At 42.3% G+C, this 24,888-nt stretch overlaps 1 protein-coding gene across 2 annotated transcripts; it reads left to right on the top strand.

The window, feature by feature from the left end:
- The first annotated feature begins 4,612 nt into the window (after positions 1 to 4,612).
- On the top strand, positions 4,613 to 23,731 carry LOC120063601 (aspartate beta-hydroxylase domain-containing protein 2-like). 2 transcript variants are annotated; one of them, XM_039013946.1, is made up of 4 exons: positions 4,613 to 4,806; positions 21,143 to 22,350; positions 22,625 to 22,738; positions 22,896 to 23,731. In XM_039013946.1, the coding sequence occupies exons 2-4, from the start codon at positions 21,486 to 21,488 to the stop codon at positions 23,003 to 23,005; spliced, it is 1,089 nt and encodes a 362-aa protein (XP_038869874.1). In that variant the 5' UTR covers positions 4,613 to 4,806; positions 21,143 to 21,485; the 3' UTR covers positions 23,006 to 23,731. The 2 variants fall into 2 exon arrangements, with proteins under 2 accessions (XP_038869874.1, XP_038869942.1); XM_039014014.1 differs by lacking the exon at positions 4,613 to 4,806 and adding an exon at positions 5,186 to 5,253.
- The last annotated feature ends 1,157 nt before the right edge of the window (positions 23,732 to 24,888 follow it).

Here is a 24,888-nt window from a genome sequence, read left to right as displayed (position 1 = left end):
CCTGAAACTAAAAACATTAGTTCCTGGAGAGTCATAAACCGATATAGGCTACTGTACCAATGTATCAACAATGTTAATGGAGCAGTTTACCCTAAAATGTAAGTTTGAGAAACATCCTCGGATTTCAGTGTCACAAGGTCAGTATATGGTGCGAAATTTGATCATCTGGATTGGCACAAAACCGTAGTCGCATTTCTGTGCTCTGTGCTATTCAAAGCACAGGAAACATGCACATTTACATCAGCAACTGGTAATCTGACAAGCAACTCAATTTAATGAAAAATATATTTTTTTTTCATTAAATTTGCTCCTATTTCTGCCAACAGCAGCCAGCTACATTTTAACCTCGTCCCCAGACTATTGCGCACAGCACATAAACCTGGGTCATCAACTACTTAAAGTTGGCCTTAGTTTGCGTGATCCATAGAGATAGATAGAGGACTCATCTTTATATCTATGCCATTATAGCGTTTCTGACAGCTTGGGCAGCGCCATTGAGGTGACAACCCATAGGAATCCCCACCTAGTTGACTACTTTAAAATGGTGGAAGCACAGATGTGGTAAAGGAGTCAATGGAACGCAGACGTTTTTGGCACACATTCACCAGATTGGCACACATTTACCAAATCCGATATTTTGTTATATATATATACTGTATATATTTTTTTTTGTACCCCTTTTTCTCTCCAATTTCGTGGTATCCAATTGGTAGTTACAGTCTTGTCCCATTGCTACAACTCCTGTATGGACTCGGGAGAGGCGAAGATTGAGAGCTGTGCGTCCTCCGAAACACGACCCAGCCAAGCCGCACTGCTTCTTGACACAATGCCCGCTTAACCCGGAAGCCAGCCACACCAATGTATCGAAGGAAACACCGTACACCTGTCGACCTTGTCAGCATGCATGCGCCCAGCCCGCCACAGGAGTCACTAGAGCGCGATGGGACAAGGACATCTCAGCCGGGCCAAACCCTCCCCTAATCCGGACGACGCTGGGCCAATTGTGCACCACCCCATGGGTCTCCTGGTTGCGGCCGGCTGCGACAGAGCCTGGACTCAAACCAGGATCTCTAGTGGCACAGCTAGCACTGCGTTGCAGTGCCTTAGACCACCACCAAATCTGATCTAACAAAGTGGATATTTGTCAAATCAATCATTATTCAGGTATTGTAACAGGCCCACAATGTGGTTACTTAAGTCAAATGTCTGCATTTGCTGCATAACATGTAGAAGTTGTCCCTTTTCAGGTTAAGAAAAAGTAACTGATAAATGCTAACTGCAGTTCGTATAAACTAGTTAGCATAGCTAGCATACAGAAATCAGTGGTGTTAGTCAAAGTCATTTTTAACTGTAATGCATTTGAATGGTAACGATGACATGAACATGTGTTGTGGTTGACATCCGTACAAGCATTATACTCTGATTGTTACCTCAACATAGTGTGAAATACATATATAAACGATAGCCTACATATAGGCTAATTTTGCTGGGGATCAATGAGGAGACTCGGGATCTTTCCCCGACGGACCTTTCCCCCAAGCATTTCCAGTGCAATTCAATGAATCAAATGTATTTTTAAAGCCCTTTTTACATCAGCATATGTCACAAAGTGCTTATACAGAAACCCAGCCTAAAACCACAAAGAGCAAACAATGCAGATGTAGAAGCACAGTGGCTAGGAAAAACTCTCTAGAAAGGCCTAGGAAGAAACCCAGAGAGGAACCAGGCTCTGAGGGGTAGCCAGTCCTCTTCTGTTGACTAGCAGGGTCAAATAATAATCACAGGGGGGAGGGGGGGTTAGGGTTACCAGTTGTCTTGAACTTACTGAAGTCTGAGATTTCCGAGTTCCGAGTTTCCAGTTGTTTTGAACGCGGCAAAAGTCATGCTGGATTGACAGCATGGCCAATGTAGTCAACCTTTTCTGGCCTAGGGTGAAAAAAACCTGCTCCGACTGAGAAAATACGTTTTGAAAGGTCATCCAACTCGGAATTCCAAGTCGGGAACTCTGCCTCTTTCTAGGGCTCCAACCTGAAGATCAATGACGTCATTATTCAACCTTTGATGACAAAGTTTGATGACAAAATTTGCTCACAAGAAGGACCACTGTGCCACCTTCCTGTTCAAGTGAGTACAGCACAACAAGGTGAGTCCAAAAATGTATTGTATGCTGCTGCATAAATGGTGTAATATGCCAGGGAGATATGTATACTGTAGCTAAGAAAGTAACACTAAGTGTATGCTGTGTATTAAGTTGTTAGTAGGCCATGTGCCGAACGCTAATAATTTGGTCCCTTTCCCCCTCATAACTTAGTCTACTGTTCTAACTTGGTGGTGGACATGTAGCCTATAGCCTGTTTATTAAGAGAAATATAACCATCTTAAAATATATCTTAAGAGCTTTCATTGTTTGCTTAAAGGCCCCCTTTATTTATCCTACAGTTCTGACTTGGTGTACAGGGAGAATACTGTAAGAACGGCCCATGTTCTGAATTCTGTCACTGTACATTTCAAAGTGCTGAACAAATAGTTATATTGACTACATCCATCCTAGCTTGCTTATTAATGTCTTAATCGGAATTACTGATTACCTCTTATCCGCACGTCGTCCCCTTATGCCATAGTTTGTACATCCCAATTGTCAGTAGAAACCACATTTGTTTAAGCAAGTCAGTCATATCAACAGTGGCGACCCGTTTTGAGCCCCACATTTTTAGCAAAACATTTTTTTGGGGGGGGGGGGGGCTTGCCTCTTTTGTATGTTGTTTTGGCATTAGTATGTGTCACATATCAGTTTGCAAACAATGTAAAAAAATATATATATCATAGAGATAATAAAGCCGCCTACAAACATGGTCTCTTTTTTGTTTTCTTGAGTAAGGCAGCTCTAAAATGCACGTGTTTCAGCCTAGCTCAGTGTTTCTGTGGTGGTGGGGCAAACCAGCAGAAAATAGGTGCGTTGCACCGTGATTGGCTCAGTGTTCTGTCACTCATGGGGACACGTCAAATGACGTTATAATGTATAGTAGCTTTGATTGGACTGATCGTGTCAACATCTTACTTTCAAAATCTAAGCTAGCAGTCATCATCATGAATCAAGCCGACAATCTACTGGAAAATCCTTTTTAATCCTTGTCATATGAAGAGAAATAATGAAGAGAAATTATAGATTAAAAAGTATCGGTGCTCATCAGCCATTAGACATCAACATTACACAACAAGTAGGAAATCGCAAATTCAACAATGAGTGGTTTGGAAGGAATCGGTGACAGTGGCTAACTGGAAGCATTGCAACTGGGAAGTTGGGAATAAATTAGCTCAGACTGGGAAAATACATTTTGAATGGTCATCCAACTCGGAATTGTGAATCCATCCTCTTTCTCTTTCTTTGGTGACAAAATTTGCAAACGAAGGAATGTCGCGCCACATTTATTTTATGCTGCTGCATAAATGATGTAATATGCCAGAGAGATATGTATACTGTAGCTAATAAAGTAATGCTAAGTGTATGTTGTGTAATAAGCTGTTAGTAGACCATTTGCCTCACTAATAATTTGGTCTACTTTCACCTCTTAATTTTCACCCATAACCTGTTTTCGAGAAATGTAATCATCGAATATTGTAAGAGCTTTCATTGTCTGCTTACATGCCTCCTTTATTTATCCTACGGTTTTGACTTGGTGTACTGGGAGACCACTGTAAGAACGGCCCATGTTCTGAATTCTGTTGCTGTACATTTTGTACATTTCAAAAGTGCTGAACAAATAGTTATATTGACTATGTACGTCCCAGCTTGCTCATTAATGTCAATCGAAATTACGGATTGCCTCTTATCCGCTTGTCGTCCCTTATGCCATAATTTGTACATCTCAATTGTCAGTAAACACCACATTTGTTTAATCAAGTCAGCTATGTTTTTTTAAAAGGCAGTAAATGAGGCTGAATGAACTGTTTCGCTGCAAGACAAGGCTCCGCTGATAGCCAGGTGTAGCAGTGGTAAGGATTCACTCCATGGTGCTGAAAAGTAGGCTCTGCTGTTGGGACAATTTTATGTAGACCCTAACAGTTAGTGGGCACGTTTGTCACCGTTATAGTGCAATTCATATATTGTTTAGTATTGTGTTGTGTTGTGTAGTGGCTTTGCTGGCATGCATCTTCATTTTTTTTTTAAAGTTTGCCTCACCAAGATATATATGCTAAAATTGCCACTGGTTATTTATGATGATCAATGGGACGTCGGAGTATGAAATGTCTGACTTGCTAACTACAACCAGTTAGCGAGTCGGGCATTTCTGAGTTTCCTAGTTCCGAATAATATATGAACGTGGCATAAAATGTACGCTCCTGTCATAGTTCACAAGGGCATGCTGGGAACTGTAGTTTAAATAGTAGAGGGATTGGATGAGTTGCCCAAATCTTCTGTCTTGTAGAGTTTTATAGGCTACTGGCTACATTATTACAAGGCGATTTAAGGTTAATTTTACGGACACATATAGCTTAAAAGTATTTAGCATTTACATTCTTATTTGCGAAGGCCTATGTTTAATTTTAAATCTAAAGATTAGCTTGTACGCCTATACCGGGGTAGATTGATCTGACTTCCTGTTGCACTGCGGTGCTTTGTACGTGCTTTGCCTGCTGTTAGTTTACTAGATATCGCGATGAATGTCATGCAACAACACAAGTTAAGTAGGGCCTAGTTATGATTGACAGGTAATTATAGGCTTATAGCCTAGATAAAGAGGACACTAGCTGCTTGGTAACATGGTAAACCTGTAGGCGAGATATCATCCACAACCATGACATTGGGTGAGTTATTATTGGTATTGCGCAGGCCTATCATGTTGCATTCGTTCCGAGTTGTTTCTATGGGCTACAAGTCTAGCTTTTACAGATCTTTACACAAGATGCTGTCTGAGATTCTGTGGTGATTTTATGCGATTGAATGATGACACGTAGGCAAGCATGAGGGCATTAGAGGCAGGAATATTGGTGAAATTGAGAGAGGGGAGGGGAGACGAGTGTGTTATGGATGGTTGTCCCCATTCCTGTAGGGTTTTTTAATATGACAGTTCCTCAAAGCACGGCAGCAGACAACGAGCGTATATAGGCTATAGCTCAGTGGAGTGAACTATGTAGTTGTGCCAGAGCGGTTCTGTGGGGGCGTGCGTCTCGGTGGACTGTGATCGGGGCTGTGTTCACTTGAGAGGAGATGGCTGTTCTGGCTGTCCAAGCAGGTTTGCCGGACCATTCTTGGTGAGATGGGTTTTGAAGGAGAAGCGTAGGAAGTTATGTAAATTGTGAGCTCTGCCTATACGTGTTATGTTTACTGCATGCAGTGCATAGTATTCTTGTGACAGTGTATCTTTTCGTCTGTGTCGTGACTCGTGATTGTGGGTGCTTCATACTGCAGTTACTGTTCATGTATATATGCTGGTGCTAATCCTTTGTTCTCTTCATGCACATCATGGTTGTTTACATTGCCATGATCCTGTTTCACTTTCCTAAGGTACAGTTCGAAATGTACAGTACTGGGGGGGTGGGTCAAAAATGTTTTGCTTTGGGGAGTGTTTTTTTTTTTTTTGCACAGGGGAGGGTAGTGCGTTTTTCCCCCCTCATCTACATTCGCCATTCTGCAGGTGTTACTATATATTGTCTTCCATATTGCCAGATTTCCTATTCTGCTTGCATGCGCCTCCCCTATCAAGGTGTTTTGGTACTTCCCTTATGCCCTATGCTTTTTCCACATGCTTACTATACCACACACAGGTCAATATAGTCTACCAATCAACTGTCTATCCTGTCCTGTATTCATAGTGACAATAGTGGTAGGTGGATCGTTTGTCCAGATCTGCAGTAGGTTAAGTAGAAATCATACCACACAAAATAATTAAAATCTGCATTTTTCAAAATAAATCCACAAAATTGAGGAATAGCTGACAAGCAGAGGAGAGGCCAGGTGCATCATTGCATGAAAGAACAGTGAAGACATGCAATTCAAAAAGCTCTCTTATTGATCTTGTTTAAGAACAATCAAATTATCCTACCTAGCTTACAACACCACAATCCAATTAATAATTGCATTATTGTTTTCAAGTGAGTATAATTCTACTCTAGGCTGTACACTGCAGTGGAAAAGGTCATTTGAATAATGGCGCAAAAGCTCTGTTATTTTAATGTTTCATTCCATTTGGATCAGTTGTGGGTCTACTCTTGACAGATTATAGAAAGGCACAGTAGCAGGCCAGTCTGTCTGTATTTTTACTTCTGATGCGTTGTCTGTTGCTGAACCATTCTCCCAAGTTGTCATATGCTCCCAGCAGGCCCAGTTATCAGAGGTGTGAACTCGAGTCACATGACTTGGACTCGAGTCTGACTCGAGAAAATAACTTGAATTCACCTTGGAGCCTCAAGACTCGGGACCCGACTGATTACTTGAAATTATCTGGCCAGGATTTGTAATGTTTTGTCACTTATTTTGTGGCACAGAGTCTCCATGGATTAGGCTACTCTCCACACAGCCAGAGTTAGTATCGCACTTGCAAATAAACAGATTAGCTAGTGAAACGCACACTCTGCCCTCTGATTGGACCAGCAAACTGTCAATTAACACAGGTTGGGTGAGCTACAGTAGCGCAGTGAGAAGGTTTTGAGGGGATGCTGGCAAAAACAGAGTAGCCTACCTATGTTAATAATATCCATATACAATTCAGTCTAGCAATCTGCTACGGAGGCATTTTTGCCAGAACAATAGGCTACCTGGTGATTTCATTGATTATTTTCATATTTCAGGTAGGCCTAGTAGGCCTGTTTCAAGTAGGCCTGTGGCGGTCACGAAATGTTGTCAGCTGGTGATTGTCAAGCAAATAACTGTCGGTCTCACGGTAATTGACCGTTAATTAACAAACACATTACGGATCCCCTTGCTTCCGCACATAGCCTACAAGCCATTTTAAAAACTCGAATAAATCCATGTAATATAGCCTACACCTTAACAATAAATCCATAATTTATTTTAGACATGTCTAAAGAAGCATGATATGAAGAAAATTTAGTCTATTTCAGAAAAAAATAATAGCATACTCTGACTTGTCCTGATGTGGCTATGACTGTGGGCTACACTAGTTTAACAGACAAGATTTACTTATAATTCCGTGGCATTATTTTATATTATTTTATAGTATGAATAATACAATTGAACAAAGCTGAATAAAATAAATATTTTCTCCAAACGATTTGAGGGAGTGCGCACATGCGGCTATTCTGTGTTGAGCGGTTAACAAAGAAATAGGTACTCCAATATGCATAATTTAGAGTTATTAATGTAACTTTAGTTGTTCTACAAATGTTGGGCTATATGTTTTGATTATTAATACATTGTAAGGCTGCATGGTGAGACTAATCATTATTTGAAAAAAGTTGCTTCAAAGGCATGAGCTCTGCTTTGTTTTTTTTGCGCAGGCTGTACACACTTCATTAGTCTCTCATTCACAATTTGACAAGCACTTGATAATGCCTCGAATTTCATGGCGGCATCGCCTTTGTGGCCGTAATGCACCCTAAAAATTCCATGCCATTTGCGGCCGGGAGTGCTGCGTTGTGCCATATCCAATTACGAGGTGCATATTGAAGATATTAGATGAACTGTCCACATTTACTTTCCGTCAGCCAACAAGATGAGTAGGCCTAACGAACAGCAAAAACTATAGCCTGCCAATGTACTATCCCCCATAGTACAAAAGTCGACCTATTCTGTGCGAGAAATAAATATTCCAAACAGGGGGACAGTTGTGGGATGGGATAGATCCCAAATTAATACAACAACTAGCATCAAAAAACCTTGTTTATGCAATGTGGCTGACGCAACAGATCAGAACGTTTAGCTTAAAATGTTGATAAACTATTATGGTATTTCTTCACCTTATAAGCGCAGCCATGCGCACATGGTAGAAGGCTATAAGCGCAAATGTTCCATTAGCGGAAAACACCATTATCAAAAGTGACCGCAAATGCAATTATGCATGTAATGCTTTTATTATAAAGGTGCATTTTTATGTTGAAAAGGATCTTACTCAAACTTGAAACTCACGAGTAAAGCGGATTAATGTGCTTAATCTTAAGAAATTATTTGGCCACTTTAGTTGTGATGCAAACCTTATTAAAACATATAAGCCTATGGGCTAAGCTACATGAGGTGTGTGACTATGATTTGAACAAGTCGCAAAAACAGGTATTGTTTCTTATGCTGGGCATCATTCACAAGTGATGATATATAATTAATCAGACTATTCTTGATTTAATCTGGTCTTTACATATACTAAACAATATATGTGAGACATTTATGATTTAGAATGGACCATTATCATGCACCTGTATCGAAACAGGGGCAGCGGAAAAAATACATGTCATCTATGCACTTAAATAGCGAATGGACGCTTTTCCTGTGGATTATTTTCATGCCAGGAAAGGTTGGCAATACTTCTGTTGTAAATATAAGCAATGTGCTTAATATTAGGAAAGATGAATAAATATAGTAGTCCTAGTCTATAGAAAGCTCATGGGATCCTCCTCTTTTTATTAGTGGCCATCACTCTCTTTTCTCCCGCAATTGCATAGCCTATAGAAATGTTGCGCAACATGAAGTGTTTGATTAGATTTTCAAATACATTTGCAATGATGTCAGAGAGAGTAGAGGGACAATATAGTGCTGAGTACCAGACAGTTAGCTTGTTTGGTAGGCTACTAATGACCAGCATCAGAGCTTAGACAAGCCTAAATACCGTAAGTAAATGGTCATGTGGAATTTGACTGCCTTCATGACTTGTGACCGCTGGTAATACGGTCACTGCAACAACCCTAGTTATAATTATATACCTCAGAGGTGGTACTGGCTATATATCTAACATCGCACTAGCTTCAGTACTTATGCGATGAAGATGTAACATATTCTGGTGAATTACAGTGCCTTCAGAACCCTTTACTTTTTCCACATTTTGTTAGGTTACAGATTTATTCTAAAATTGATTAAATTGTTTGTTTACCCTCAATATACACACTACCCCATAATGACAAAGCAAAAACAGGTTTTTAGAAATTTTATCAAATTTATAAAATAAAGAAAAATGAAAATATCACATTTACATAAGTATTCAGACCCTTTACTCAGTACTTTGTTGAAGCACCTTTGCCAGCGATTACAGCCTCGGGTCTTCTTGGGTGTGGCGCTACAAGCTTGGCACACCTGTATTTGGGGAGATTCTCCCATTCTTCTCTGCAGATCCTCTCAAGCTCTGTCAGGTTGGATGGGGAGCGTCGCTGCACAGCTATTTTCAGGTCTCTTCAGAGATGTTCGATCGGGTTCAATTCCGGGCTCTGGCTGGGCCACTCAAGGACATTCAGAGACTTGTCCCAAAGCCACTCTTGTGTTGTGTGTGTTCTTAGGGTCGTTGTCCTGTTGGAAGGTGAACCTTCACCACAATCTGAGGTCCTGAATGCTCTGGAGCAGGTTTTCATCAAGGATCTCTATGTACTTTGCTCTGTTCATCTTTGCCTCAATCCTGATTAGTCTCCCAGTCCCTGCCACTGAAAAACATCCCCACAGCATGATGCCGCCACCACCATGCTTCACCGTAGGGATGGTGCCAGGTTTTCTCCAGATGTGACGCTGGACATTCAGGCCAAAAAGTCCAATCTTGGTTTCACCAGACCAGAGAATCTTATTTCTTATGGTCTGAGAGTCTTTAAGTGCCTTTTTGACAAACTCCAAGTGAGCTGTCATGTGTCTTTTACTGAGGAGTGGCTTCCGTTTGGCCACTCTACCATAAAGGCCTGATTGGTGGAGTGCTGCAGAGATGGTTGTCCTTCTGGAAGGTTCTCCCATCTCCACAGAGGAACTCTAGAGCTCTGTCAGAGTGACCATCGGGTTCTTGGTCAACTCCCTGACCAAGGCCATTCTCCCCCAATTGCTCAGTTTGGCCGGGCGATCAGCTCTAGGAAGAGTCTTGGTGGTTCCAAACTTCTTCCATTTAAGAATGATAGAGGCCACTGTGCTTTTGGGGACCTTTAATGCTGCAGAATTTTTTTTGTACCCTTCCCCATATTTGTGCCTTGACAAAATCCTGTCTCTGAGCTCTACGGACAATTCCTTCGACCTCATGTCTTGGTTTTTGCTCTGACATGCAAATCCTCTCTCCCTACATTCGCGCTGCACCCGATCCTATAGCTGTACCACAAATCAGCAACCTGTTCGCTAGCGCAGTGGATCTCAAACTGTTTGACCTGCGTATGACAAAAAGGAGGGGTTCAAAGTTTGCAAAGTTTACTTTACAAGTACCCAATTAGCATAAATAGCCTAAACAGCGCCCTCATCCCCCATTTTCTGACCAGCTCGGCTACTTTTCTCATTGTATAACCACGATTTTGGTGGCTAAATATCCACATTTGCGATCAAACTGTATATGCATGTTGTAATGTGATGTTACAGGAGTGTCATCGGAAGAATTCTGAGAAGGTTAGTGAAAAAATTAATATCTTTTGGCGATGTTGACTTTTATCGCTCACTTTGGCTAGAATCAATGCTGGGCTGCTATGTGGTATGTGCTATGCTAATATAACGATTTATTGTGTTTTCGCTGTAAGACACTTAGAAAATCTGAAATATTGTCTGTATTCACAGGATCTGTGTCTTTCGATTCGTGTATGCTGTGTATTTTTACGAAATGTTTGATGATTAGTAAGTAGGTAAACACGTTGCTCTAAGTAGTTTTTCTATTCCATTTGTGACGGTGGGTGCAATTGTAACCTATGCCATCTACCTGAAATATGCACTTTTTTCTAACAAAACCTATCCCATACCATAAATATGTTATCAGACTGTCATCTAATGAGTTTTTTTGTTGGTTAGGGGCTATAAATATCTTAGTTTAGCCGAATTGGTGATGGCTACTGGTGTTGGTGGACAAATAAAAGATGGTGGATTATGCTAATGTGTTTTTAGGTAATAGATGTACATCTTTACATATTGTGTCTTCCCTGTAAAACATTTTAAAAATCGGACATGTTGACTGGATTCACAAGATCTGTGTCTTTCATTAGCTGTATTGGACTTTAATGTGTGAAAGTTAAATATTTTAAAAAAATATTTTTTTTGAATTTCGCGGCACTGGTTTTTCAGTGGGGGGGGGGGGGGAGTGCCGCTAGCGGCACACTCATCCTAGACAGGTTAACATAAATAAATATGCAGCTACAAAAATGGTTTGCTGATTAAGAATATTAACTGTTTTGTGGTGAATTCTTCTTTCTTAACCCATTATTTATTTATTTATTTATTTCACCTTTTATTTAACCAGGTAGGCTAGTTGAGAACAAGTTCTCATTTACAACTGCGGCCTGGCCAAGATAAAGCAAAGTAGTGCGACACAAACAACAACAGAGTTACACATGGAATAAACAAACATACAGTCAATAATACAATAGAGAAAGTCTATATACAGTGTGTGCAAATGAGGTAGGATAAGGGGGGCGAGGCAATAAATAGGCCATAGTTGCTCAATTATTACAGTATGGCAAATTAATCACTGGGGTGATAGATGTGCAAGTAGTGGTACTGGGGTGCAAAGGAGCAAAATAAATAAATAACAATATGGTGATGAGGTAGTTGGATGGGCTATTTACAGATTGGCTATGTACAGGTGCAGTGATCTGTGAGCTGCTCTGACAGCTGGTGCTTAAAGCTAGTGAGGGAGACATGAGTCTCCAGCTTCAGTCATTTTTGCAGTTCGTTCCAGTCATTGGCAGCAGAGAACTGGAAGGAAAGGCGGCCGAAGGAGGAATTGGCTTTGGGGGTGAGCAGTGAAATATACCTGCTGGAGCGCGTGCTGCGGGTGGGTGCTGCTATGGTGAGCAGTGAGCTGAGATAAGGGGGGACTTTACCTAGCAGGGTCTTGTAGATGACCTGGAGCCAGTGGATTTGGCGACGGATATGAAGCGAGGGCCAGCCAACAAGAGCATACAGGTCGCAGTGGTGGGTAGTATATGGGGGTTTGGTGACAAAACGGATGGCACTGTGATAGACTGCATCCAATTTGCTGAGTAGAGTGTTGGAGGCTATTTTGTAAAAGACATCGCCGAAGTCAAGGATCGGTAGGATAGTCAGTTTTACTAGGGTATGTTTGGCAGCATGAGTGAAGGATGCTTTGTTGCGAAATCGGAAGCAGATTCTAGATTTAATTTTGGATTGGAGATGTTTAATGTGAGTCTGGAAGGAGAGTTTACAGTCTAACCAGAATCCTAGGTATTTGTAGTTGTCCACATATTCTAAGTCAGAACCGTCCAGAGTAGTGATGCTGGACGGGTGGGTAGGTGTGGGCAGCGATCGGTTGAAGAGCATGCATTTAGTTTTGCTTGCATTTAAGAGCAGTTGGAGGCCACGGAAGGAGAGTTGTATGGCATTGAAGCTCGTCTGGAGGTTAGTTAACAGTATCCAAAGAAGGGCCAGAAGTTTACAAAATGGTGTCGTCTGCGTAGAGGTGGATCAGAGAGTCACCAGCAGCAAGAGCAACATCATTGATGTATACAGAGAAAAGAGTCGGCCTGAGGACTGAACCCTGTGGCACCCCCATAGAGACTGCCAGAGGTCCGGACAACAGGCCCTCCGATTTGACCCACTGAACTCTATCAGAGAAGTAGTTGGTGAACCAGGCGAGGCAGTCATTTGAGAAACCAAGGCTGTTGAATCTGCCGATAAGAATGTGGTGATTGAGAGTCAAGCCTTGGCCAGGTCGATAAATACAGCTGCACAATATTGTCTCTTATCGAGCGTGGCTGAGATGCACCCATGACCAGCTCGGAAACCAGATTGCATAGCGGAGAACTTACGGTGGGATTCGAAATGGTCGGTGATCTGTTTGTTAACTTGGCTTTCGAAGACCTTAGAAAGGCAGGGTAGGATAGATATAGGTCTGTAGCAGTTTGGGTCTAGAGTGTCTCCCCCTTTGAAAAGGGGGATGACCGATGCAGCTTTCCAATCTTTGGGGATTTCAGACGATACGAAAGAGAGGTTGAACAGGCTAGTAATAGGGGTTGCAACAACTTTGTCGGATAATTTTAGGAAGAGAGTGTCCAGATTGTCTAGCCCTGCTGATTTGTAGGGGTGCAGATTTTGCAGCTGTTTCAGAACGTCAGCTATCTGGATTTGGGTGAAGGAGAAATGGGGGAGGCTTGGGCAAGTTGCAGTGAGAGGTGCAGGGCTGTTGACCGGGGTAGGGGTAGCCAGGTGGAAAGCATGGCCAGCCGTAGAAAAATGCTTATTGAAATTGTCAGTTATCGCGGATTTATCGGTGGTGACAGTGTTTCCGAGCCTCAGTGCAGTGGGCAGCTGGGAGGAGGTGCTCTTATTCTCCATGAACTTTAGTGTCCCAGAACTTTTTGGAGTTAGTGCTACAGGATGCAAATTTCTGTTTGAAAAAGCTAGCCTTTGCATTCCTAACTGCCTGTGTATATTGGTTCCTAACTTCCCTGAAAAGTTGCATATCGCCGGGGCTATTCGATGCTAATGCAGTATGCCACAGGATGTTTTTGTGCTGGTCAAGGGCAGTCAGGTCTGGAGTGAACCAAGGGCTATATCTGTTCCTGGTTCTACATTTTTTGAATGGGGCATGCTTATTTAAGATGATGAGGAAAGCACTTTTAAAGAATAACCAGGCATCCTCTACTGACGGAATGAGGCCAATATCATTCCAGGATACCCGGACCAGGTCAATTAGAAAGGCCTACTCGCTGAAGTGTTTTAGGGAGCGTTTGACAGTGATGAGGGGTGGTCGATTGACCGCAGACCCATTACGGGCGCAGGCAATGAGGCAGTGATCGCTGAGATCCTGGTTGAAGACAGCAGAGGTGTATTTGGAGGGCAGGTTCTTTAGGATGATATCTTTGAGGGTGCCCGTGTTTACGGATTTGGGGTTGTATTTGGTGGGTTCATTGATCATTTGTGTGAGATTGAGAGCATCAAGCTAAGATTGTAGGATGGCCGGGGTGTTAAGCATGTCCCAGTTTAGGTCACCTAACAGCACGAGCTCTGAAGATAGATGGGGGGCAATCAATTCGCATATGGTGTCCAGGGCACAGCTGGGGGCAGAAGGTGGTCTATAGCAAGTGGCAACGGTAAGAGACTTGTTTCTGGAGAGGTGGATTTTTAAAAGTAGAAGCTTAAATTGTTTGGGCACAGACCTGGATAGTAAGACAGAACTCTGCAGACTATCCCTGCAGTAGATTGCAACTACGCCCCCTTTGGCAGTTTTATCTTGTCGGAAAATTATATAGTTAGTGATGGGAATTTCAGGGTTTTTGGTGGTCTTCCTAACCCAGAATTCAGACACGGCTAGGGCATCCGGGTTGGCAGAATGTGCTAGGGCAGTGAATAAAACAAACTTAGGGAGGAGGCTTCTAATGTTAACATGCATGAAACCAAGGCTTTACGGTTACAGAAGTCAACAAATGAGAGCGCCTGGGGAATGGGAGTGGAGCTAGGCACTGCAGGGCCTGGAGTAACCTCCACATCAGCAGAGAAACAGAGGAGGAGTAGGATAAGGATACGGCTAAAGGCTAAAAGAACTGGGCTTCTAGTACGTTCAGAACAGAGAGTAAAGGAGCAGATTTCTGGGCACGGTAGAATAGATTCAAGGCATAATGTACAGACAAAGGTATGGTAGGATGTGAATACAGTGGGGGTAAACCTGTGCATAGAGTGACGATGAAAGAGATATTGTCTAGAAATATAATTTAAACCACATGTCACCGCATGTGTGGGAGGTGGAACTGAAGTGTTAACTAAGGCGTATTGAGCAGGGCTAAAGCCTCTACAGTGAAATAAGGCAATAATTACTAACCAAAACAGCAATGGACAAGGCATACTGACGTTAGGGAGAGGCATGCGTAGCCAAGTGATCATAGGAGTCCAGTGAGTGGCTTCAGGCAGCTAGCGGGCCGGAGCTAGCAAGCTAGCAGAAGGGCCTTTTGAGGGATGTCGCGACGGAAAAAGTCAGTTGAAAAAAACCCTCGGGCGGAATTACGTCGGTAGTCCAGTCGTGATGGGTCGGCGGGGGGTCCAGGTATTGTAGCCCAAGGAGTGGTTGATGGGCCTCTACTGCTAGCCGGGAGATGGGCCTAGCAAATGGGCCTAGCAATGGCTAACTGACACTAGTTAGTAGCCAGTTAGCTGGCTAGCTTTTGATGGCGGTTCCGGTTCTTAAGTATATAAATATAGCAGATCTGTACCACATTGGGTGAGGCGGGTTGCAGGAGAGTATATTCAGTCCGTAGATGGAAAGTGATAATAAAATATATACAAAAAAAACAAGGAAAAACTATATTTACACATGACAAAACACATGTCTGACTCCTACGCCATCTTGGATGTAGACCCTCACCTTAAGGTCCTCACCTAAAGTGCAGAGTATCAAAATACTGAGGCATGTGTAAATCTGTTTTTTCAGGAGGGTGCAATCGCAAAGGTTCTATCTGACACTTCTGAATTAGACTTGTTCAGTTTTTAAGAAGACTGTAGCTATTTGAATACATACATGATATAATATCACTATTGTACCAAGATAGTCAGTACTCATCATCAAATACATTAAGAAATGTATTACGATCATCAGACGAATTACTGTCATCACTGAACAACGACGTGACATCATTTACTTTAAGAAGATTTAACAGTGTTATTTTTTTGCTTGCGTGCCATTATTGCTCACTAGACTAGCCTAGACCATACTTAGAGGGAGATGGCAAAGACGTGTTCTGATTGGTCCCTCTGTATTTGTTCAGGCTTGTGATTGGATTGCAGATATACAACCTTATAGCACCAAGTTCAAATTAGTTTATGCAGATAGAAAGCTGTAGTTTTTCACTCAAAATTCACTTTTTCAAAAATCTAACTTCACAAACATATGAATAACCATCTAAAGATCTATTATATGTGACTAACTCATTTTTGACAAAAATGTCAGATCGAACCTTATGGTCTCAGCGTCTCAATTTGTACTTGAACAAGTCATTGCATGTATAGATAGTTTTTTTCTATACTTGACTTGTGACTCGACTTCACTTGCTCTTAGAATGCATGACTTGGACTCGACCCGTTCTACTTGGGACTCGACTTGAGATTCGGACCTTGTGACTTGAGACTTGCTTGTGACTCGAATAATAGTGACTTGGTCCCACCTCTGCCAGTTATTCAGGAAAGCTTAACGTGTGTTCTGCCTGCTTTCTGGATCAGACCGGCTATTCCTCGACCTAGAAACTAATGTGCCAATATAGCCTAAATATTTGTCATTTAACTTTTGAGATGTATTACCTTTTTATGGGGCAGCAGGTAGCCTAGTGGTTAAGAGTGTTGGACCAGTATCTGAAATGTCTATGGTTTGAATCCCTGAGCTAGGTGAAAACTCTGTCAATGTGCCCTTGAGCAAGGCACTTAACCCTAATCGTTCCTGTAAGTTGCTCTGGATAAGAGCGTCTACTAAATTACTAAAATGTAATAAACATTTTAAAAAGCATTCTTTATGGGGAAAAAATAAGGTATTATCTTATAAATAGGGAAGGTGGAGTTATGTCACGTGCCGTTAACAAAAATATAGAAATGTTTGCTCTATCCCAAATTACAACCAACTGATTTCAGCGTTAACTCAAAAATGGAAGAGGCAAGTGGAAAGGGGAGAAGGTAGGGAACTTGTCTGCCCTTTATTAAAGACCAAAATCGGCCTCCAAAAATTGTCATAAATACAAAAATATACACGCTTTAATTTTAGGATCAAAATCTTTTACAGGTTGCAAAATAGTTTAGATTTTTGATGTGCCGATTCCATGGCACATGGTTTATGAACTGATACACAAAACAACGCTTGTTTCAAAATTTAGTTTTTTATTATACAAAATTCTTGCCATTAATAGACTTATGTACAGTGCTGTGAAAAAGCATTTACCCCCTTATTTTTCTCATATTTTGCCAATTTTTGATACTGCAGTGTTTGGTTTTTGCCAGGCATAATGGGACCGATGTCATCCAAAAAGTTAGACTTTTGAATCATCTGTGCATGTAGCATTTTTCTAAGAGTGGTGATGACCATCCAGGTGCTTCCAGGTGCTTTTGGGGAAACTTTTTGGATGACATGGGTCCCATTATGCCTGGCAAAAACCAAACACTGCATTCCACAGTAAGTACCTCATACTAACAGTCAAGCATGGTGGTGGTTTGGGGATGCTTTGCTATTTCAGGACCTGGATGACTTGCCTTAATAGAACCATGAATTCTGTTCTGTATCAGAGAATTCTACAGGAGAATGTCAGGCCATCCGTCTGTGAGCTGAAGCGCAGATGGTTCATGCAGCAAGATAATGATCCAAAATACACAATCAAGGTTACATGAAAATGCCTAAAAAGCAACACATTTGAAGGTTTGGAATAGCCTAGTCAAAGTCCAGACCTAATCCGAATTGAGATGATGTGGCAGGACTTGAAACGAGCAGTTCATGCTTGAAAACCCACAAATGTCGCTGAGTTAAATCAGTTCTGCATGCAAGAGTGGGCCAAATTTCATCGACAGCAATGTGAGAGACTAATCAACAACTACAGGAAGCATTTGGTTGCAGTCATTGCAGCTAATTTTGGCACAACAAGTTATTGAGTGTAAGGGGGCAATTACTTTTTCATACAGGGGAATTGGGTGTTGCATAACTTTGTTAATTAAATAAATAAAATATTTGGTTTGTGTTATTTGAACAGGTTCCCTTTATCTAATAGTAGGTTTTGGTTGAAGAGCTGATAACATTACCTATCAAAAATATGCAAAAATAGAGAAAATCAGAAAGGAGGCAAATACTTTCTCACGGCACTGATATGGGGCATACAACCATGTTAGCTTTGCAGATTTTGCTGCGAAGAGACCGAACCATTAGATAACTTATTCTGGTATTGCCTCTATGGTATTGCCCACACAAAACCACATACACACATAACACACATAACACACACATGCATACTGACACAACACAAACACACATACAGTTGAAGTCGGAAGTTTACATACACTTAGGTTGGTGTCATTAAAACTCGTTTTTCAACCACGCCACACATTTCTTGTTAACAAACTATAGTTTTGGCAAGTCTGTTCGGACATCTACTTTGTGCATGACACAAGTCATTTTTCCAACAATTGTTTACAGACAGATTATTTCACTTATAATTCACTGTATCACAATTCCAGTGGGTCAGCAGTTTACATACACTAAGTTGACTGTGCCTTTTTAAACAGCTTGGAAAATTCCAGAAAATTATGTCATGGCGTTAGAAGTTTCCGATAGGCTAATAGACATAATTTGAGTCAATTGGAGGTGAACCTATGGATGTATTTCAAGGCCTACCTTCATACTCAGTGCCTCTTTGCTTGACATCATGGGAAAATCAAAAGAAATCAGCCAAGACCTCAGTTTTTTTTTTTTTTAGACCTCCACAAGTCTGGTTCATCCTTGGGAGCAATTTCCAAACGCCTGAAGGTACCACGTTCATCTGTACAAACAATAGTACGCAAGTATAAACACCATGGGACCACGCAGCCATCATACCGCTCAGGAAGTAGACGCGTTCTGTCTCCTAGAGATGAACGAACTTTGGTGCGAAAAGTGCAAATCAATCCCAGAACAACAGCAAAGGACCTTGTGAAGATGCTGGAGGAAACAGGTACAAAAGTATCTATATCCACAGTAAAACAAGTCCTATATCGACATAACCTGAAAGGCCGCTCAGCAAGGAAGAAGCCATTGCTCCAAAACCGCCATAAAAAAAGCCAGCCTACGGTTTGTAACTGCCCATGGGGACAAAGAATGTACTTTTTGGAGAAATGTCCTCTGGTCTGATGAAACAAAAATAGAACTGTTTGGCCATAATGACCATCGTTATGTTTGGAGGAAAAAAGTGGAGGCTTGCAAGCAGAAGAACACCATCCCAACCGTGAAGCACGGTGGTGGCAGCATCATGTTGTGGTGGTGCTTTGCTGCAGGAGGGACTGGTGCACTTCACAAAATAGATGGCATCATGAGGCAGGAAAATGATGTGGATATATTGAAGCAACATCTCAAGACATCAGTCAGGAAGTTAAAGCTTGGTCGCAAATGGGTCTTCCAAATGGGCAATGACCCCAAGCATACTTCCAAAGTTGTGGCAAAATGGCTTAAGGACAACAAAGTCAAGGTATTGGAGTGGACATCAAAGAAAAAAAATCCAATGAATCCAAATGTTAGAATCCAAATGTATTATAAAATACAAATGTATTATGTACAGATGTATTTGTAACAAAGTTACTTTTGTGTCGGGGGGGTGTTCTAATCTGATTTAAGCTACTTCAAAAGTCTCCTGTAGGCTACCTGCTCACATTCAACCACTCCACTCTAATATAATTCCAGCATCCAAACTGCGCAACGGCCATTCAATGAATGGAAAAAGAGACATCTGTTACAAAACACAAAAGTTTCAATACTGAGTAAGGAGGGATGTCGAGATTGACATACTCTTCTTGATTGTGTTGTAGATAAGCACTTGAAGTCTGTAATCATTGTGCGGTTATGCGTTGCTTACTGGTTTTGTGTGGTGCATTGGCACAGAAACCTGTTGATGGAAAATGTGTTGTATATATTTTATATGATTATAAATAAAGCATCAAAATGTAGAAAAGCTGATTTCCCCCTAGCTGATCATTGTCTGCAGACGGATCTGATCGTAGTATAATGATACAGGCGTGGAGAGTGATGTGGTGGTCGGCAAACCCTTAACCTCCAGGCTCGTTAGCTGAAGTGATAAAGTCGAAATCCACGTTTATAAACACAGGGTTGCTACAGTTATTGTTAGTTATGGTGGTAATCATTATTTTTCAGTTAATTTTATGAGGGGGCAGGGTGTGAAAAAAAGGTTTTACAGTACAAGGGGAGGGTCATGTGAAAATATGTTTTATGTTTGGGAGGGTGGTGCATTTTTCTTTTGGACACCTAGAATTGGACCAGCACACCCCCAGTACATTTCTAACTGTCCCTAATGTATAACATGCCAGTACAGTAGTGCTATTCTAGAACACCGTAGTGGCTCTCGTTTAGTATACATAGCCTTAGAGCTGCTCTCACCATTGATTCATGTAGGCAGATGTCAACACTGTCTATTTATGTTTCATGCATAATGTTATCTGAATACGTGCTCTCTCTTTCTGTCACACACTCTGTCTCTATCTCTCTGCAGTGTTTCCCCTAGGATTTTTTCCAGCAGCGGTGGCAAAGTTAGTGTGGGGGGTAGTGGGCGTGGCCAATGGTGCCGTTTTAAAGGCCATAGAGACAACATTTTAGTTTTAAAGCTAATTTCCTGCAATTCTATACATTTCGTCATGGCGCTGAGAGAAAAATTGCAGTTTCATAGGTCATTTCCTGCAATTCTACACATTTTGCCATGGGGCTGATAGAATTTATAGTTTTAAAACTAGTTTCCTGCAATTCTATACATTTAGCTATTCTTATGCTATCTGATTGACTCGAACATTATAACAAAGTCAATGGGGGCCCCATGCCATGCCATTTTTTTAAAATTCTCCTTGTCTAGTTTTTATTTGGGTGATTGTTAGTTCTCAAAGATGATCTTATTTAAATATATATTGCTCCATGATATGTTCTACATACTTTTATATCTGGTTTTAGTCGTTTAAGTTTATACTGAAAACGTTTTACCATCCCGAAAAAATTATCCATGAAGCCATGAGTCATATGCATGAAATGTGACTCATGGCTTTGTACAATGCAGTGCGGAGGTGTGTGGAGACCTGAATTTGAAATGCCATCCGTATGGGTGTGTGCATGGTGCACTGTGTGTGTCCAGAGCTGAGTGTGGGGGTGGGAGTTTGCACAAAGGGTGGTGCAGAGGGTGGGAGTTAGTTCCGTATTAAACCAGCTAAGTGGGGGAAGTCGTGTGGAAAACTGAACTTGCAATGACATCTGCATGTTGGTACTCTACTTCTGTATTAGATGCTGCCTAAAGTCTTGAGTGTATTTTTTTGTGCAATGCTTATGTCTAATGACCTTTTCCCTTTCTTTCCTTCCCTCTCTTTCTGATGCAGAGGCCAGACACTCTGAGGTATGTTGTCTGTCTGCATTTGTCTAAAATGAAAAAGGGAGGGAGCAGCACAAATACCGCACAGCCAGACGCCATGCAGGGGGAGCCCTCCCCTCATCCCTGAGTGCTGAAATGTCTGGACTGGAGCCTTAGTGTGTCATCAGATAGTGTCAGACTGCATCCAGCAGGGGGGATGATAAGAGTTTATTGGAAGTAGCCTTTCAGACACCCTGTGGAAGATTTTCCTCTAAAATACATTTTCAATCAGTCAGACAGATTTGGTCATTGACCTTTTCAACAGTAGTTTCTCCAGACCAGACTGTCAGGGGTTTTAGCGAGGAGCCAGTATGGAGTGGTCACTAGAAAGGGTGAGGGAGATGGTGGCTGGAGGGATGCAGTCTATGAGGGACTGTGAGTCCAGTGCCTTTGGTACAGCCATGTGCCTGCTGCTGCTCTTTGTGTGGTACTGTTACAGGGTAGGTCGTGAGCACAGCTCCTCTCCCCTGCGTGGGGGGTACAGCAATGAGCCCAGTCGAGTAGGAGGGGGTGGGGGGGCCTTGATCAGCACAGATGGAGATGGTAGGGCTAAAGGCAGGCCGGTGTCAGGGGTGGAGGAGCAGAACGGCTTTGCTTACTGCCAGTCCACCGAGTGTTTTCGCTGCACCAACACAGGGGAGGGTCTTAATCAGAGGCTGTACCACAGCTTGCAGGATTACGCCAAACGCTACACCTGGTCAGGCATGGGTAGGGTACACAAAGGGGTACGAGACCAGGGCCGCTACCTCACCAGCCGGCCCACCATCCAGAGGCCAGAGGTGTTCTTCCTCCCTGACCTGCCCTCAGCACCCTTCTTCTCCCGGGACGCACAGAAACACGACGTGGAGCTGCTGGAGAGGAGCTTCCCTGCTCTGCTGGCTGAATTTGAGAACATCTACCATGCCCCACCAGCGCGGGCTGGCTCCTCCCTGCCTCCGGGCTGGAAGGCCAACAGCACCCCCCATGGCCAGTGGTGGACCTTCTACCTGGTGAACCAGGGAACTCCGCTGGCCCTCAACGCCAGGAGGTGCCCCCGGGCCTGGAGGGTGCTGGGCCAGCTGCGCACCTTCATTGCCAACAACGTGTTTGGAAACGCCTGCTTCTCTGTGCTGACCCCCGGAGCCCTGATCACTGAGCATTACGGCCCAACCAACGTCAGGCTGCGCTGCCACCTGGGTAAGAAATGGAGGGAGCTCCCTGGAGGGCTACAACACTGTTAAATATAGGGATGCACCTGGCTCCCATATGTATGTGTTCACCTGTGTCTTTGTGAAAGTATTACAATGATAATAATGATTTTCACTATAGTATGGTTGGTTTTAAAGCTTGCTTTGCTTGCAGCATATACAGCTGACATTTTAGAATATATTCATATGTGTTTGTGTCATACAATATTTTCCTTGGTTTCTTTAGTAATTATATAGACTGACTTGCTGTCTGTCCTCTGTAGGTCTTAGAGTGCCCTCTTCCTGTGAGCTGGTAGTTGGAGGGGAGCCGCAGTGCTGGTCTGAGGGGAGCTGTCTGCTGTTTGATGACTCCTTCCTCCACAGGGCATTCCATGAGGGTGAGAGAGGGACAGCTGTTTGTGAGGGATGAAAGGGGTCGCCTTTTTCTACCCTGGGTTGCGTGTGTGTGTTTATAATATTCTGACAAAGTGTTATTAAGCTGTTATAATGGGTTGATTGGAGGAAAACATGAATCTGTGTTTTCGCTATGTTCAGGCAGCCCAGAGGATGGCTCCAGGGTGGTCTTCATGGTGGACCTCTGGCACCCTAATGTGGCAGCTGCTGAGAGGCAGGCTCTGGACTACATCTTCACCCCTGGACGCTGAGCAGACGGTGGGGTGCTGTGGGGTGGGGGGGGGGAGAGAGAACGAGAGACAGAGCTACAGAGAAACACAGAGAGGTAAAGAGAGACAGAGAGAATGTGTCAGAATTGAAGAGAGAGTTGGTGAGAAAAGTAGAGAAGAACAGTGTGAGTGAGGTGAGAGATCTTCTTTGTCTCTTGTTCCGTTCCCACACTCACTGTGTACATATTCTCTGTCGTGTTGGAATTGGCTCTCTCCCTGTAACTCTCCCTTAGCACCTACTGACTTTGACCAAACAGACGTAATGTAAAATGTTACATTTGAATGTTTACAGCCCCAATCCTTATATCTGTGATTATCCCTGCCCGTGTGTGATAGTTTACTGTGCTCTCCTTTAGAAATCAATACAGCTTTCACAAAAACAGTTGGATAAGCACATAGAAAATGTTTTTCAGAGATCAAATGATTTGCTAGAGACTGCCTGTGTTGTTGCTACACAGGAGAAATGGTTGTATTTGCAGTAGTGGGGAAGTCACTGGGGAAGCCAGAAAAAAAGCCATATTACAACCTATGTGTTGTGATAATTGCGTTGTTTGCTCTATAACCTGTTAATTCATATGCCTTGCGACTGTGATATATAGGTCTAAAGACAGAGACAATAAGAAGACAGTGGCAGAATAAATTCAACCACCTTTGTTTTATCACAAAACCGGATAGCAACCTCTGTCCGGTTCAGTCCACAAAGCATATTGCATGTAACAGACAGTTACATGACCTACAGCATGGTCAAGCAAGTTAATGTTTCTGACTATTCCAGCACCATTTCAACATTTCAACATCATCAAATCAGCTCTGCTTAGTCTAATACAGTGACCTAAAAGATACCAAAAACAATTTAGTCCAATCAACGTAAGCTAAACATGATGTGGCTGTCCATTGTTCTAATTTCTTTGTGCGTGTGCGCGTTTGTGCAAGTAGAATAATATGTTGACTCACCCTACTTGTAGAAAAATGCCAATGCCATCCTCCTCTTTCATTTTGACGAAACGGTCTATCATACAGTACACGCTTTTATTTTTTGTTGTCCTAGGCTAGCTGGCACATGCTGGCCTAACTTCCATTCATGGGCAATATTAGCTAGATAACATTAGCCTTCTACATCTAGCTACATGTTGAACGAACATCCTCTCAGGCCAGTGTCACAACAATGTATGAATGAATGGTCAGAATGCCGTTATAATCATTGGCCAGTACAGATAATTAAGTAAAACAACAAGTCCAAATCCCTATCGCCATGGCTAATTTAGGAAACGGAAAACTTTAGCTAGCTAGCTAGTCACTGGAAGACAACAACACAACGAGATGCAACAATCAACTTGTTTCTATCAATGATGTATGCTGTCAATGGGATTTGATAGTAGTGACGGCAAAATCCAAGCTGGCTTCCCTTGACACTTTTTTTTGGTGTGCCAGGACCGTTTAGCTCAACGATGAGCAACTTTTAAAAACAAAATTATCAAGGGAGGCCAAATGCTCGCAGGCTTTCCTTGCTTTCCATTCAATGCTGGGGGCGGCAACAATGTCATACATCTATCTGATGCTGGCTGTCGTTGGGACCAGACAGAATCAGATAGATGGCATACATGTAGAGCGACAGAGGGGGCGCTGTTTCGCTTGTTCAGATGCTTTCTCCTCTGAGATACATTCAGCCTCTTGCGAATTGAAGGAAAATTATGAAACAGAGATGAATGATAAAATCATTTATGTTATTTTCTTGGTACATTTTTGGGGGGAGCCTGGCTTCCCTTGACAGCCATGAATACATGCCACTGTATTTGGTAAATTATCTAATTAATGGTTGTAATATGGTTGGTTGTATTTGATATCAACTTTGTATTTATGTAAAT

This window comes from Salvelinus namaycush, chromosome 1 (genome assembly GCF_016432855.1).
Source record: "Salvelinus namaycush isolate Seneca chromosome 1, SaNama_1.0, whole genome shotgun sequence".
NCBI classification, from domain to species: Eukaryota; Metazoa; Chordata; class Actinopteri; order Salmoniformes; family Salmonidae; genus Salvelinus; species Salvelinus namaycush.
Note: the sequence above shows the minus strand (reverse complement) of the source record. Positions and strands in the feature narration are given on the sequence as shown.

Bases quoted from the DNA above. Each gene is read 5' to 3' on its own strand.
- LOC120063601 (XM_039013946.1), top strand. From the start codon at position 21,486: ATGGAGTGGTCACTAGAAAGGGTGAGGGAGATGGTGGCTGGAGGGATG. The intron at 22,351-22,624 runs GTAAGAAATGGA...TGTCCTCTGTAG, and splicing joins CAGGCTGCGCTGCCACCTGG to GTCTTAGAGTGCCCTCTTCC. The intron at 22,739-22,895 runs GTGAGAGAGGGA...CGCTATGTTCAG, and splicing joins CCACAGGGCATTCCATGAGG to GCAGCCCAGAGGATGGCTCC.